The sequence below is a fragment of the Sinocyclocheilus anshuiensis genome, unplaced genomic scaffold (genome assembly GCF_001515605.1).
Source record: "Sinocyclocheilus anshuiensis isolate Anshui unplaced genomic scaffold, SAMN03320099.WGS_v1.1 scaffold375, whole genome shotgun sequence".
In the NCBI taxonomy this organism is placed as follows: Eukaryota; Metazoa; Chordata; class Actinopteri; order Cypriniformes; family Cyprinidae; genus Sinocyclocheilus; species Sinocyclocheilus anshuiensis.
This window is the reverse complement of record NW_015549594.1, coordinates 530,582-548,498: the sequence shown is the minus strand read 5'-3', so window position 1 is coordinate 548,498 and position 17,917 is coordinate 530,582. Positions and strand designations below refer to the sequence as shown.

Here is a 17,917-nt window from a genome sequence, read left to right as displayed (position 1 = left end):
TTTTTTATTATAATTATTTTATTTATTTTATTTAGTATTTTAAATCCATTGTACATGCATACAATTGTATATATGTTAAGGGGGTCATTGTGTAATTCAACATTTCCAACATACAGGTTGAAACATGATCAGCAATAATATTAATTTATTTTAAAATAAAACAGTCTTACTTCAATAATTGTTCAGTTGGTGAAAATCAGATCCACCTGACCATGTGCTTTTCATTCCCTCAGCTTCTTTTTGTCATTTCTGTTAAGTTCTCCTTAAGAGAGTGTTCTGGAATTGCTCACAGGTCCATCATCCATGTTTTTTTTTTTTCAGTGTTTACACATCTCTCACTTGTCTTTTCCTACATTTGCAGTGTTTCAGCTCTGCTTCACATGTCAGGCAGATGTGCTGTCTCTTGCATTACAGTACAGAAGTAGGTGTAGCAGCTAGATGTCAATGGCACTGGGGGAGAAAGTGAGAGTAGATGCATGCATGCAAGGGCTGGGTTGGACCTGGGTGAAGTTTTATTTTCTAATGGTTGGGTAAGGGGCTGGGTTTGTGATGTCAGGCTGGAGGAAACAGATAAAACGTTTAGCGCGTTAGTTTGATCTGATGTGGAGAGCGCGTGCAGCGGGACTGAGCCTGGGAATATAGACACACACGGAGCGCAAGAGGACTCTCCGCACCATCTCAAGGTGATCCAAAGAGCCGTTTTCACTTGGACCAGCATGCCGAAAAGACAAATTTCCTTTCAGTGCCTCCACATTTTTGGATATTGATCCATATTTTGAGAAAATAAACTCTTTTAAGCGGACTTTCACAGCTCCCTGATATCTGAAACACTCAACTGTTAGAATAAATCTCGACAGATTTTTTATTTGACCGTTTTGGCGGTTTATTCGCAGAACGAAGCGTGACCGCGAGCATTTGGACGCGACCCATTGCGCGCCGGTGAAAGGTGGCAATCTCAAATAACCTTTATCCAGCGTTACATCTCTCCAAACAACCTTACACTGTACAGACAGCAAGCTATGTAAGTCTGCAACCAAACGCGGTATTATCGCTTTCATTCGACCACAATGAGGATACATTATTGCGCGCGTAAATGAACTGCAAGTGAATGACAATTAGACTTTTACGCAGTCATTGCACGCTAAAGAGGCAGCTTTGAGGAGATCCCTGAGACGCGAGCTGTTCTGTTTGAACCTGAACACCCAAAAAGCAACGAGGAACGAATTAAAGTAGAAAGTTTGCTGTCATTCACTCATTAATTCCGACATCCAGTTACATAAATGGTAAATTAAGTGAAAAACAGACTCTCCACCTTAATGCACTGACAATTTCGACTTCCCTTGTCATTACATTTTAATTTTTAAAAGACAATTAAGTAAAATAGAAACTTATTAACATTAACTCATTAACCTATTGTAAATTAAACACAATGTATGCTATCATTAATGAAGAAAAGGCACCCAAATCAATTTAAGCAAATTAACTATTAGCTCCCTTCCCAAGTGCAATTAAAAACAAAACAAACAAACAAACAGATGTCCACGCGTTGAAAGACACAGCTTCACCTCAATAAAATGATGTTTTTTAGACTACTGGCTATTATTCTTGCAGTATTTCACACATGGCCGCTAAACAGGGCTCAGCCAGATCATATCCAGAAGTATAAGCGGACACTGGCACAGAGAGCGGATCGAGCGCTTGCTGGAGAACAGTGCGGCTCAATCAGCGGCAAGCGGCTGCCGCGCTCCGCGGCGCAGCAGTACCCTCTAACGGGCGTCGCTGGGCGGTACACTCGCTTGATAGACTTACAAAGTAAAACGGTGAGGTCGTGTTCAGGTGAGTGCGACTCTAGTGGCATAGATGCGGTTGAGTTAACTAACTGGGATATTAATGAGAGGGAGATATTTGATGAACCCCAAGAAGAGACTTTCATATGGAAGAAAGAAGGCAAACGGTTACAGAGGGCCACTGATTCTGGCTCTAGAAAGTCCATATCAAAAGGACACCCTTTACAGACAGAACAGGGAGGTGAATTGACAGACAGCTTGTCCTCGCTAAGAAGGGTTGCAAGGAGGCTTCTGGAGTTCAAGAAAGAAGAAGTCCAAAACGATACACACCACACTGACTTCTCTACAGAAAATGAAGAGTATTCCGGGGAGCAAGAGGGACTGCAGAGCACTGCTGGGGAGCTGTGGAGTGAAGATGTACGCAATGTGCCCGCAAAGTGGATGACAGCCATGTATTTTGGCGGCCAGGCGGAGCAACTAAAGGTGAACCCTGCCTTTGGCATAGACCTGCCCCACTCCAGGTTCACTTTAGAGCTGTGGGTCAAGCCGGAGGGTGGCCAGAATAATCCTGCCATCATTGCAGGTGGGTGACTGCATTCATACATCATTCTCATTGTCCAAAATCATGTTTTCCATGTTGGAAGCAGGGATGCAGCTTTTTCTTAGGTTCTTAAAACTGGTTTTCTAGGAATTGGAATTGTCATTGGCTATTACTTAAAGCAGCAGTTATAACTTGAAGGATACATAATTTACAATTAGCAACTGTCTAATCAGAATAAATAGTGCTGAAAGGCATACAGCCATACAGACCAAAATGATTATAGAAAGTCAGATTCATTCCCCGAACTAGCCTCAGTTCATCAAGTGCATCAAATGGTGCGGCGGACTCTGTGTTGTGTCATGGCTTTGACACATTGTTGTTTTATTTAAGAGGCCTTTGTTTGAGGATTTCAGCTGACAAGCAGGTGAAAGAAGAATGGGGAAATCAGCTGCTTATGAGGTGCAAACAATGAGTAGTGCTAAGGGAGGACTGTTGGCCACTTGAGGAACAAGTGGCCACCACCTGCTCAATGTATCCTGTCTGCTTTATTTAATCACTTGTTTAGTGCATATGGCGCTTTGCGTTTCCAAGGTTTGATTCATAAGCTGCATGTTCTGGACACCGTACTCACACTGACAGCTAGCTGCCATCCAGCACAATTGTTTGATATATTTAAAAGATTTTCAAAGCAGAAACTAGGTGGTTTTTCGCATGCAAAGCTGATGTGTGAAATGTTGTCTGTTAATGCTTTCCAATTGTTTTGTGTGTGTGTATGTATATGTATGTATATATATATATATATATATATATATATATATATATATATGTATATGTGTGTGTGTGTGTGTGTGTGTGTGTGTGTATAGGAGCTTATTTTCCTCCAGCATGTTAGTTAGAGTTATCTTGTTGTATGGTTTTGACAGGCATCTGAGTTGACTTTTTCGAAGCACACATTATGATTACAAAAACAAACAAAATAAGCTGTGGAACATCACAGAAGGTGCCAGATCCCCCAAGGGAGCTTTCATAATCAGGTAAATGTGCATTTTTGTATGGCTGCTGAGGAGGGTCAATGTGGAAATGATTATATTTGGAAGCGCTTCTGAGACTAGTTCCCAGTAAGGAGAACAAAGCCCAGAGTTCTCTGGTTGTAACCTGCGCGAGGCTTTTCCTCTACCATGGATGCCAAAATACATGCTTTTAGGCGAAAGGGGGTGCAAATATTATTCATCTGTTTCTAACACCGATGAGTCATCTATCAGACCTCAAAGAGAGCATTAGATATTCCATTTTAAAATTATCCACCACTTGGAGAAAATCAGTATTCCCCAATGATGTCAAATCTCACAAACATCTTAAATAAATGATGGTTTCTACCATCTTGCTATTGTTAAGATTGTATTATTTCCCTTTGACATATTCGTCATCATCACTAAAATCATGTGAACATTCACTCCAGCTCTTTCTGAGGTCAATGGATTTCTTTTATCAATCAGTGGACGAATCTATTGTTGTAAAGCCAGTTTTTAAAAAATTCCTCACGCTGCCAAATGAGCGTTCAAAGGCTTTACTGGAAGTGATCTTTTCAGCGCTAACTATTAAGTGATACTGTTCGAAAACTTTCACTTTTTCTCTGTCTCTCATAAACACTTATCATATCGAAGCCATCAGTTATACAAGGTTACAAAGAAAGTATTTATTTAGCACACTTTGTCTCCAGTTAAACTCAGCACTCCAGGCCAGTCTGAGGTACTACTATTATGAGTTTTATTCAGTGGGAGACAGACACTATAAAAACAGTAAGATAAGAACTCAGGCTTTGAAAATGTAGTAGCATCCAAGTGGATAGTACTCTGGAATGGTTTATCTTCAAATTCATGACTGCAGGGCTGATACAAGCAGCAATTAGCAGATGTTGTCACACGCTGGAGCTCTGAACACACATCGGCAGGCTTTTCCAATGAATGAAATTTCAGTGTGGTCCACGTCCCTCAGGATATTTTGTTTAAAGCTGCCCATCTCTCGTTCTCCTGTTTGCAGGGAATAATGCACCTGAGTGTGTATGTGCTCGCATGTGCATGTGTTGTTGGGAGGGTGAAGGGGTTCCCTGACCTCTCTCTGTCCTTCGACGGTAACATCTGGCTGCCAGATGTGACTGCTCCTAAGAAAGGCGGCTGGGAATATCAGTGGATTTGTTGAATGGAAATGACTTAAACTCTTAAACTCTTCAAATAATTAAACACCAATTACTCTGTGCTTGCTGAAGCTCATTGACTCCTTCGTTTGTGTTTTTTTTCTAGGCATGTTTGACAACTGCTCGTATCCCTTGAGCGAAAAAGGTTGGTCTGTTGGGATTCGAGCAGCAGACCCTACAGGAAGAAAAGATGGCAGGTTTTTCTTCTCACTTCGCACGGATCGGGCGCTCAAATCCACCACTATCATCGCGCCCCAGCGCTACCAGCCCAACAGCTGGACTCATGTGGTGGCCAGTTATGACGGCCACAAGATGGCGCTGTACGTAGACAACTCCAAGGTTGGCGAGAGCAGAGAACAGTCGGGCGACTTATACAGTCCCTACATCAAGGCCTGTCGCCTGTTTTTGCTTGGCGGGGACCAGTCAGATCACGAACACAGTTTCCGCGGACATTTGGGAGGTGTTGCGCTATGGGGTTATGTGCGTACTCACGAAGAACTTCTTAAAGGTTACCAATCGCATGCAGAGAAACAAACTCTGATATTGTCCCAGTGGGCAGATTTCTCCAAGGTTGAGAATCAGTGGGCGCCCTACAAAGACCGTCACAACCTAGTCATTGTGGCTCTTCCTGTCCCCGAGCGGCAACTTGTTTCTCCATTTCTTCCGCCTCCATGTGGCGTGACCGTGTGTGACAATGCCGACTTCGCCCTCAGTTACAACCAGCACTGGCAACTGCGAGCCGAGAAGCGCCTACGCTACCGCATCGTGAACATCTGTAAGGATAACGGCAGCGACCCTACGGTCTCTCTCCAGCAGATCCAGCTCCAACACCAGGCCTTGGAAGACGCCTTCCGTCCTTACAACATCACCCTTGAGCTCAGCATTCACACCATCTACAACTCTTCCCTCCAACGGCGCTTCATCCTCAGCAACTGCCACATTGCCAAGGTGGGGAACCGCCACTGCGATCCCGAGTGCGACCATCCTCTTACGGGCCACGATGGGGGCGACTGCTTGCGCATGGGGCCCTGCTACAACTGGAAGCGGAGGGATGGAGTCTGCAACCCCGAGTGCAACAGCATTCACTATGATTATGATGATGGTGATTGCTGTGACCCCGAGGTCACAGATGTCGCAAAGACCTGCTTTGATCCAGAGTCTTCTCAGAGGTGAGCTTGTGCTTCAATATGGTTCCACTTTGGCAACTAACTTGAACCCAGGCATAATTTTAGTGGGATGTGCAAGAGGGTTCATGTTTTGGTCTTAATTCAAGAATTGCAAAGTCTTTCTAGCAAAAAAACCCTCAGGATGATATCTGACTGTCTGCTTGCTTCTATAGAAATTGATGCAGGTACCATAGTTAGATACCATGTCATTACATCAACTATGTACATTTATGTCCTTGGCAGATGTGTTCCTACAAAAACTGCTTGCATTAAAGCGCTAGGCCGACAAAATGATTGAAAGCGTTCCCTATCCCTCGCTTAAGATCACTATGAACTGGTTTTTGAGTTCAAGAAATTGACAAAAGTTATGTGCTTGTTAAAATTTCTCACAGCAGCATCAGGAAAAAGGAAACCAAAGTGTCTTATTGTGAAATAGTGTTCACTTTTTTCATTTTTATTTTCAAGATTATCAGAGCATTCTGTATTACTCAACATGCAAAGCATACAAATCGGCCTTCTGGAATAACTTTACAAAAGCATGCAAAACTTGGATGCAGAACTGAGCCAAAGTATACACTTAATGTGGCTAAACAACAAAACCAGAGGTCTCAACACTCTTCATTGTGAAAGGCAGGACAGTTTTGCTCCCGTACAAATTGTTTGATGGCTTACCGCAGTGTCTTTTATTTTTGTATGCTGCTATGTATGCTACGTAAGTAGATGTTCACAAAACCGTAAAATCCTGAAAATGTGATTACACCAAGTATTTTTATCAACAGGATTAATTTGCTGTATGTCAAATTTCCAGATGCAGTCTAGGAAGTGTTGTTCCAGGCTCAGTGTGCAACGAGACCTTGTGTCTCAGCCACCAGCTGTTGACATTTTATGGTTGCTTGAAAACAAGCTTTCTTCAAGAACCGCCTATCTGTTCCTGAAGGGCTCCTATAGAGATTAATAGGGCCTCAATGATACCATTGGATGGTGGTCTAAGAAACACTCTTTTGGTTGTTTTGCACTGAGACCCTTTTTAAGAGGACAACAGTTGATAGCCAAAATCCACAGGCAGAATATTTCTTTCTGTCCATGGCTGGTGGATAATAAATCAGTTGCACGCCATCTCAATGCTGTTTGCATCAAGGGGTTAAGGTTTGACTGATTAGCATGGCCCTGTCGCCCCTGGTGGAAGATGACGTAATTACACACTCTGCAGATCATTTGCCTTAATTTACAATAAATTACATTTGAAAATTAATTAAAATATAAAACAGTTCTTTAAAATTGTAATATTTATTCACAATATTACCATTTTTACTGTATTGTTGATCAGATAAAGTCTTGGTGAACGAGATTTGTCTCAAAAGCATTAAAATCATACCAACCCCAAACTTTTGAGCTGCAGTTTATATATCATCAACATTTCTTTGTTTGAAAGGCTCTTATAAGTGTGAAATGGATAATTCTCCTTTTCAAAGATCAGGATAGTCACTAAAGAGCTTGGGGCTTGTTCCAATCAGCTTTAGCATGATGTAAGTTTCCTGCGTTCCTGTGCCAGCCGAGCAACTGCCATTGAGATGAATGGGAATACTAAAAGATATAGCCTTCTTCAGGGAATTTCAGACCTCCTTATTTCTACTAAGGCCAACAGTTTGTAGTAGTGGTGACCTGGAGTAGCATACTGTCCTTGGCATGCTATACTCAAAAAACAATCCAAAGGTACTGAATAACCCAAAGGTTCATTTACTGGACTTGTTTTCCCCTAAATATGATGTGTCAATAAGTATAAATGCTAATAGCCAACGGGACCAGACTAACCTTGGGCTCATAGACTAAGCCCTTAGAGAGGTCTTTCCTTACCATGCTGGAAGAGTGTATCACTAAGGCTGAGGTCCAGAGTTTGCAGAGAATGAATGCAGGGATGACATTTTGATGGCAATTGTATAGCGTGCTTTTTATGTGGAGGTCTGGGATTTTAATGTTTTGCTCTGTGAGTTATAGCCCAGGTATCTGCTGCTGGGCAGTGAAGCTTGAGTACTTGCCAATGGCTGTCACTACGCAAATTTGTTGTTGAAGTAGAGAGAAACAGCACAAGGGAACCACCAGGTGCTTTTTGGCAAGCTCCAGAAATGGAACAAGAAGAAAGCAAAGACATTTTAGTCCAGACATTTAAGCCAATAGAACTGAACTACTTGATAACTCTTCTCTTTAGTAATTAACTTTGATAGATGCTTAGCAATTTCAGTGATTTATGATGTATTTATTTATTTATTCATTTTGCTGCGAGATAGTGGATCGGTGGTTTTGAATGTGACTGTTTTAATAAATAGTTTTCTTTTTTGTGCGTTATTCAAAAGGATTGTGTCCACCTGAAAGGTGAATTGTGTCGTTTTTTTTTATTTTTTTTAAAAACATTTATTGGATGACTTCGTGGAATTATGAATACCCAGAAAATGTGACCCTGGACCACAAAACCAGTCTTAAGTCGCTGGGGTATATTTGTAGCAATAGCCAAAAATACATTGTATGGGTCAAAATTAATCGATTTTCTTTTATGCCAAAAATCATTAGGATATTAAGTAAAGATCATGTTCCATGAAGATATTTTGTAAATTCCCTACCATAAATTAAAAACTTAATTTTTGATTAGTAATATGCATTGCTAAGAACTTAATTTGGACAGCTTTAAAGGCAATTTTCTCAATATTTAGATTTTTTTTCACCCTCAGATTCCAGATATTCAAATAGTTGTATCTCGGCCAAATATTGTCCTATGGAAATTTTATTTATTCAGCTTTCAGATGATGTATAAATCTCAATTTCAAAAATTGACCCTTATGACTGGTTTTGTGGTCCAGGGTCACGAATGTGCTTGTAAAACATTTCTTTGTTTGAGTTATCTGACATGTGGTGGACAATGTGGTGGACAATGGTGTAAGTTTAGGACAAGATGTACCTGTTTGTCTAAATAATGGAAGATGGAATCTATCTATCTATCTATCTATCTATCTATCTATCTATCTATCTATCTATCTATCTATCTATCTATCATCAGTGTGTTTGTTGATTATATTTTTTGACAAATTTTTTTGACAACGTTTTGACCTTGTAATGTCTGGAATCAATGAGTGCAAATCAAGATGGCAAATATTCAGATGTTACATTTTTGTAGCAGAACCCACATCCATCTCAGGATTTAACCATGTGCCAGTCAATCCCTGGTGCCTACCAACCCGAGTTTCCGTGATTGCTCTGATTAGAGGACTGTGCTGACAATTGAACATTTTCATTTGCTGTTGTTTTGTCATGTTGTATTTGTTCCCTGAATAAGCATTTTTGTGGCATCAGCTGGTTTGTGGTTAGTATTTGATTTCCTTGTTGGTAGCTTCGGAAACAATGGACAACATGTAATTTTTATTTTTGCTTATTTATTAGCCTATTATTATTACTATTATTGTTTTTTTTCATAATTTATTTGATTCATCTGTATGTATAAAAATATGTTCTTCCTCAAACATATTCAAAGATTGGACTGGTAAATACTGTCAGCACGCTCTGCAACAATTATTATAGTTGGGGTTGGAGAGAGTATTTGTTTATGTGTTGTATACTGTTCACTGAAGCCACTAGAAATGTTAATTGTTTTGGTCTCTTACTCTGTAAAATGTGATTTGTTGCTTAAAAGTAGAAAAGTTTGCAACCTAGTTGCATTAACTTGATTTAACATTTTTGGTAATGTTTAAACCAGTAAACCAGTTCACCCAAAAATGAATGAATGCCTTTCAAAAATGAATGAATTCTATCATCATTTACTCATCCCCAGGTTTTTCTAAACCTGTATGAATTTCTTCTGTTGAACATAAAAGAAGATATTTTAAAGAATTTTGGTAACTGGTCCCCAATGACTTCCATAGCATAGAAAAAATAGGGGGAGGACCAGAAACTGCTCGCGTACCCACATTTTTTAAAATATCTTATTTTGCGTTCAGCAGAATGTGAGGGTGAGTAAATGATGACAGAATGTTCATTTTTGAGTGAACTATCCCTTTAACTTGACCCATTTAATTTATCCAAAGCAACTTTGGACATTGCATTCTAAGTGAATTTGGTTTCCTTTTCTACACAGTTCACACTCACTTTCTGTAAGGAAAGCCAATTCTTTGAATTGATTTGTATGAATATTTTGTAAAATAAGACAGCAGAGGAAGTAGGCAGGATTGAATCGCGACACTCAAATATGTGTCCTTGTGAATTCACAGCTTATATTTGTCATGCCCATTGTACCATGACTCATGCCTTATACTTAGTCTTATACTTCATACAATGGCTCATGACGTATACTGTACTACTTTACCTCTTGTAATCATTTACCACTGTCTACTGTTGTCAACATTTATTATGGATTTGTTTAAATGGCACATTAATCCGATTCATTTTTCAAATCCGATTTTTAGGACTTACTGACCTTGTGGCCATATTGCAGTTAGTGAAATCAGATCTGGTCAGTGTATCTACATCAGTTGTGATGACTTAAGTGTCAGCAGCGAGATGCCAAGAGACATAAGAGAGGCATTTTGAGAAGAGAGGACAGAGATTAGAAAATGTTGCTCATGCACATGTCCATTGTGTTCAATATTTGGTCTAGCGGTCTCACAATATTCTGCATCTGATTGGCTTTACTTAATTGACAACAATTCACAATGTACAAAAACATCACCTGAAAGCTGAATAAATAAGCCTTCCATTGATATATGGTTTGTTAGGATAGGACAATATTTGGCCGAGATACAACTATTTGAATATCTGGAATCTGAGGGTGCAAAGAAAATCTAAATATTGAGAAAATTGCTTTTAAAGATGTCCGAATGAAGTCCGTAGCAATGCATATTACCAATTAAAAAATTAAGTTTTAATATATTTATGGTAGGAAATTTACAAAATATCTTAATGGAACATGATCTTTACTTAATATCCTAATGATTTTTGGCATAAAAGAAAAATCGATAATTTTGACCCATACAATGTATTTTTGGCTATTGCTACAAATATATCCCAGCGACTTAAGACTGGTTTTGTGGTCCAGGGTCACAAATTGTCAAATCATTTAAATTATATTGCTCAATTAGCCCTAGGAGAGATTTAGGCAACACTCAAGAAGCACTCAAGAAGATTGGCTAAGCCTTTGCTTGTTTAATAAAAAACGATGTAAGAAGTACGATACTTGGTTTATTCTCACATGGAACGGTTCCAAGAAACAGTAGGTGGTTCAGCTAATAGGCTTGACCCTTCGGCACGATCCAAAGGGCATTAAGAACCGGACCTCTTCAAACCAACAGCTCAATGATATGAGATGCAAATATGGAAAGCCGTTTTAACATTTAATCTATAAGCCGTACTAGTAGGTATCTATTTTCATGCTACTAGTGCTTATTTTTTAGATACTAGTATCTTTTCCTTTAAGTAGGCAACACTCAAGAAGCACTCAAGAAGATTGGCTAAGCCTTTGCTTGTTTAATAAAAAACGATGTAAGAAGTACGATACTTGGTTTATTCTCACATGGAACGGTTCCAAGAAACAGTAGGTGGTTCAGCTAATAGGCTTGACCCTTCGGCACGATCCAAAGGGCATTAAGAACCGGACCTCTTCAAACCAACAGCTCAATGATATGAGATGCAAATATGGAAAGCCGTTTTAACATTTAATCTATAAGCCGTACTAGTAGGTATCTATTTTCATGCTACTAGTGCCTATTTTTTAGATACTAGTATCTTTTCCATTAAGTACTAGTACTTATTCATTAGCTACTAGTGCTTATTCTTTAGCTACTAGCGCTTATTCTTTAGGTACTAGTGTTTATTCTTTAAGTACTAGTGCCTTTTGTAAAGATACTAGTACTTATTCATTTGATAATAGTTCTTATTTATTAGATACTAGCATTTAATTATACTCTTCTTGATAAGAAAAAATAGAACTAGTACCTATTTTTTAGTTACTAGTAACCTTTTAGACCAAAGATATCCTGAACTTAATAGATACTAGTATTTTTTAAATTTGCATTTGCAAATTTGCAGTATGGTAATCGTATGTTGAATATTAATGAGCCAGCAGCATATAGGAGAGAGATTAGACAGGAAACGAAAACAAGGAGACAGATGCACTTTTTTTTTGAAGGAACCACATAGAAAAAAACAATCATTTGTACACAAGGACATAGAAAACGTATTTTTGTCAGTTTTGTAAACACTGTAATTTCGTAAACATAGTAGCCTAATGTGTTTGTTGGTTGAGTGACCTCTGGTGGCAGGATGGAGATAAGACACAAATTTTAATATATATTATTTTCCTCTTTTTCCTCTAGTAAAAACAATAAATATCATATCAGGGCTGTACGTTAACTTTTTTTGCATAGCACTGGTGCTACAGACATATAATGTTTTTACATTAATGTTCTGTACAGGGCACACAAAATCCAAACCTTATGGTTTTCAGACAAACATTTATTTGGAAAAAGGCCAAAAATTATTAATTAAAAAAACAAACAAAAACAAAAAAAAACAGGTTTGCTGTTCTTGTAAGGCTGCACAATTTGGCCAAAAATGTTGTTTTTACCAATATAACTAATAATGATTATGGTTATTATTTCTAAATAAAACATTAAACAAAATAAGGAATATTACTTTTGTAATAACACTATTTCACTATAATATACAAAACTGTGTATTTAATAATACATATAATAATAAATATTGCTGCAAGAAAAATAAAAAAAATGTACACTTCTCTACACTGGAGAAAAACATAAGGATTTGCAAAAGTTTACCTCAAAGTTCTTAATTATTTTTGCTATTTTTACCCAAATTAGGGTTTTGTGAGCAATACTGAGTACTCAGTTGTAATTTCTTTTTCATTCATACTCGTTGCCAGAGGGCGCCCTTGCGCAGAAACTCCACAAGTGAGGCTCACTGATGACATTCCGGGAAATCCCTTATAGGGACAAAGACATTCAGCTTTCCCTGTAGATGTAGCCTAATAGCTGAATAACATGCAGATAGGGCATTTTACTGATAAAGCATTAAGAAAATAAATAATGATTGCGACTTTGTTCTTCAAGCCATCTTGGGTATTTTTATAAGAATTGTGAACAATAATGACTACTCAATTAATGTAATTTCTTTTTCATTCATATTCGTCGCCGGAGGGCGCCCTCGCGCAGAAACTCCACAAGTGAGACTCACTGATGACGTTCCAGGAAATTCCGCTTTCGCTGTAGATGTAGCCTAGTAGCTGAATAACATGCAGATAGACGTTTTACTGATGAAACATGAAGAAAATAAACAATGACTGCGACAATATATGGTTTTATCTGTGTTCAAGCCATCTTGGGTATTTTTATAAGAATAAAGTATATTTAAAATGCAATAAATTGCAAAAAATTTAAAATTTGTTACTAGTAGCAATATAATAATTACTAGTCACTATTGAAATAAGTACTGTTATCTAAGGAATAAATACTAGTATCTAATAAATACGTACTAGTATCTAATAATAAGTACTAGTATTTAATCAATAAGTACTAGTATCTAATGAATAAGTACTAGTATCTGATAAATAAGCACTAGTATCTAATGAAAATGTACTAGTATCTAATGATTAAGTACTAGTATCTAATGAATAAGTACTAGTAACTTTACAAAAGACACTAGTACCTAAGGAATAAGCACTAGTACCTAAATAATAAGCACTAGTAGTTCATGAATAAGTACTAGTACTTAATGGAATACATACTAGTATCTAAAAAATAAGTACTAGTAACATTAAATTAGATACTAGTGCGGTTTATAGATTAAATGTTAAAACGGCTTGCCATAGTGAAAAGGCTTAAGCAGCTATGAAAGCAAAAGAGAAAAATGTCATGTGACATATTCCAAAGTAAAAATAAGTTAACATCACACATCAAAGCGCCTCTATGGCGATTTATCACAGCTGGGAGTAGAATAAAAAAGCGGGTAGTCGTTTCATGCGCCATAAGCAGTTCAAACAATTATAATCCCTAATCATCATGACATAAAGTGATTTTTTATGACTGTTGTTATTAAAACTGCTAATAAAATTCAAGATGCAAATAAAAAAAAAATGTAATTTTTGTAATAATGTATGTAATCATGTAATACCATGGAGTAATTTTTATGTTATTTCTCTTACAAATTCCATTTGCTTACTTCTGATGGCATGAACTAAACTATTTAAACCCTTGTTGTTTTAAACTGGTAATTCAGTAAAATTTGAAATTGTAATTCCCTTCTAAATCTTGAATAAACTAAATCCATCAAGGAAAAATGTAATAACCTGTATGTTGTTCATTGATGTTTATGGCAGTTCCCTTAATAATAACTTGTTTTCTATGCAAAGTTTCTTGACTGTGTGTCAATATCTCTGATGCAGGGCTTATCTGAGCGTGAAGGAACTGAAGGAGCTGCTCCATCTGAGCAGTTCAGACACTCTCAACGTGTTCTTCGCTAATAATTCGGCACGCGAGGAGCTTGCTGGGGTTGCCACCTGGCCATGGGCAAAAGAAGCTCTTACTCATCAAGGTAAGATGGATCACAAGAGCTCATGAACATGATGAAGTGAACAACCCAAGTCCAGTTTTATTAGAAGTGAGGTTATGTGAAAGTGAAGGGACAAACAAGCCAAACAATGAAGTGAATTTGAAAACTTAATGATGGCTTATGAAATGATTTGACTACACGAGATAAGACTATTCTGTAACTATAAATATTCAATACTATAAATCTGAAATATTTCATCACCTTAAAGCGGATGTTTTATTGCTTTTTTTTAAATGCTCTTAAAAGCATGAAATGGATTTATGTTTTCCTCTACATTTGACGTCACAGCTCAGTATTGTCAATAGTGAACGGGTTGGGGCTGTGTGCATTTTTGGAAGGGATAAAAAAAACAGGCAAGATAACATGAGAACAGAACTTTAAAACAAAAGACAACATAATATTTCAAAATAAAAGACCGGGGACTTTACACAAAAACCGTTACGCTAGATCTGCCTCTTGGCCTCTAAACCCAACTGGGTTCATTCTACCATGGACAATGTCAAGTTAAGAACTCAGTTGTTTCCTGTCACTACATTCCCCACAGCACATGTGTTTATTTGTACCTAATGCCATACATCTTCTTGTTCATGACCGATCGCCTTAAATCTTTTCTTTAAAGAAACACATTCTTGTCTCTTCCTCCTTGTTGTGTGTATTTTGCCTTTACAAGATTAATGGGCCGTAATCTCAAGCATAAAAGAAAACACTTGCAGCACTCATAGATTTCCCTGTAGATTGCCCCTTAATCATTAAGGTCGTCCACCAGGAGAGAAGAAAAGGAACTCGACAACAACCAAACAAAAACAAAAGAAGGGTATTACGCTGTTGCCATCTCCATCCAACTGCCAGCTGATTTTATAGTACTCGTCGTTGCTGTGTTTTAGAGCTCATTAAAGCGGTCTCAGTTAAATCCAGCTCCTTTAAAAAGGAGATTTCTCTCAAGCAGGAAGGTTTCTTATGTAAGTCCCCCTCCCATTGGTTCAGGATGCATGATCAGACATTGTGGTCTTGGCTTTTTGGGTTATAGCTTTTGTTAATGGGATCATTTTGGCCTGTGCGTAGAACGTGAACTTTTAAACCGATATTAGCATGAGTAATTATCACCAACTTGCTTTTGTGAGCTTAAATTTGCTCATGAGTTTTCATGAATTAACATACAGTCTGTTTCTAATGTGTACATGGTAACACTTTGCATTCATTTTTAATTTGTTAACATTTAGTGCATTTATTAGGTACAAACAATTTTACAGCATTTATTAATCTAGAGTATTTCTAATTTCTTAATATACAGTTGTTCATTTTTATTTTTTTTTATTCGGATTTTAATTTATACAACTTGTAAATGTTAAAAATGCATTAGTATGCATAGAAATGAACATAAACCTAAATAAAAAATGTGCATAAACTACGATGGAATCACATTTACCAAATAAATTCCACCATGCGCATCAAAAAAGTCATGTGACTTTGCACAATGGGATGGGATAACTTGACTAACCAGCAGACCGATCTCGTTGCACAGCATCTGGAATGTTGTTTTGGTCGTTCTGAAATCATATATTAAAATTATTATATTAAGTGGCTTCTCCTACTTTTCTTAGTGATATTTAGTGCCAGTTTATCAGGACGTGACGATTTCGTTCTCTTTGACTCGTTGGAGACACTGTCTAAAGCACTAAACAGTGCTTTATTTGCAAATGTTTTATGCGATATTCCAATTTTGCACATAAGTTAAATTTGAATCTTTGGTTGGAAACATAGCTATTATCACAAAATAATATCCTGATGACCCTGCTATGTTTTATTTTGCTCTCAATTGTCCTGTAAATGATCTGAGCGGAGAGGTGGTCTGAGACATGAAAGGTAACATGAAATTCATGAATGACTTACCGTGCTGCTTTGAATCACACAGAGATATGGCCCCTTTCTTATTTTCACAGAGATATGGCTCCATTCTTATTATGCCCATAATCCACCTCTGCTTTTGATTTACCGTCATGTCATAACAGTCTTTGGTGCAAGACAATTTTTGTCCACAAATGTTTCGCTGGACCTGCATGGAGGTTAAAAAGCAAGATTAGTTTCTCATAAATTAGGAGACTTGGTATGGTTTATGGTTTAATTTCATATAAATCACGAGCTTATTTGCGAGAGTACCTTGATGTCTTATACTGAGGAACAAGGTCAAACTACTGCTCTGAATGCTTTAAGTGAAATCAGACCATAGCGTGGACTGCTGATCTTGTGGTATAACTGTAAACGATCTGTGTCTGTCAGATGTGTCTAGCCAAGCTCTGTCCCTTTGGCTGAACTCCCATAAAACATGGATATTTCCTAAATAAAAAGGTTGTTTGCTCAAATCTTGTATATCCGCTGTAAATGGCCTGTCTGGGGTGGAGCACAAATCTCCAGTCCAGAAGTGAAAGATTTTCGCAGATGCCCACATAAACCAACTTCTGTTTTTAATAAGTAAACAAATTCCGTTTTTGCTTTAAAACCTAATAGCTTATATAAACTACAAGTTCAATATAACCAAAATTATGCAAACTAGTCTCACAATGTCATTTCATATTTGTTCTTAAACAACATCTGCATGGATTTTAAACTGTTATAAATGTCACATTGTTTTAAGATTTTTATTACATTATTTGGATATAAAACCACATGCCAGTTTTCAGCAGGTGTGGGATCTTAAATACATTTTAATGTTCTAAATGTGGGTAGAACATTAGACAACACTGATAACCAGACATACTGTTCTTTCTCGTAATCCTAGCTGCGGTGGTCCCATTTTACAGGATAGATCACACTGTTTTATGTGGCAATATTTCAGAATAAATCAGTTTCATATACTCAGACTTCTGGCTTTGAGATTAAAGTTAACTTGAACATTTACACCTCAGTGTTCTCTCAGGTGAAAGTTTGTATTGTTGCATCAACTGCAGAGATGTCTCTTTGTGTTATTTTTCAGGCGGAATGATTCTTAACCCCTCCTACTTTGGCACCAAAGGACACAACAACACCATGATCCATGAGATGGGTCATATTTTGGGACTGTACAGTAAAGTTCAAAATAAATATATAAACAGCTTTGTGCTCAGCCAAAACGATATGACCAGGAACAAATAATAGATTCATTAGACCACGAATACCTGTTAAATATACCCAAAACAAATTGTATTTCATGTTTAATCACTACAGAGACATCAGAGCCAGCGGCAAATGTCGGAAGGACTAGCTGAGCTAAGGCTGCTCTAGGGACTAGGCGGATACATGAGCACTGTGCGCCCGGTGATCGCCTGGAGCTCAGAAATCGGCATAGCAAATTTTCAAATAGACACTATCTTTATAAATAAACCACAGATTTGAGTTTTAAATAACTACATTCTCGCCTGAAAAACTCTTAAAGCTACATTTCATGACACAGTGACAGTAATATTTTGAAAATTGCGCGGGTTTTTGGGCAATGACGTTTCACAAGTCCACAAGAACAGACAAGAACGCATATTGAGAAACGGCTATTGACTGTGTGAAAATATAAAATTCTAAAATACACTGTATATTTTTTAGTGTTTGCGCACTCTGATGTAAATAAGCCCAACACTCATGGACAGCAGAGCGGAAC

At 37.6% G+C, this 17,917-nt stretch overlaps 1 protein-coding gene across 1 annotated transcript in view; it reads left to right on the top strand.

Moving 5' to 3' along the window:
- The first annotated feature begins 1,561 nt into the window (after positions 1-1,561).
- The window catches only part of LOC107658303 (pappalysin-2-like), a 63,572-nt gene continuing 47,216 nt past the window's right edge, over positions 1,562-17,917 (top strand). Inside the window, exons 1-4 of the mRNA XM_016446835.1 lie at positions 1,562-2,370; positions 4,629-5,691; positions 14,126-14,274; positions 17,264-17,348. Of these exons, the coding sequence (XP_016302321.1) occupies positions 1,575-2,370; positions 4,629-5,691; positions 14,126-14,274; positions 17,264-17,348 (2,093 nt within the window). The 5' untranslated portion in view covers positions 1,562-1,574. The remainder of the gene's footprint in view (positions 2,371-4,628; positions 5,692-14,125; positions 14,275-17,263; positions 17,349-17,917) is intronic.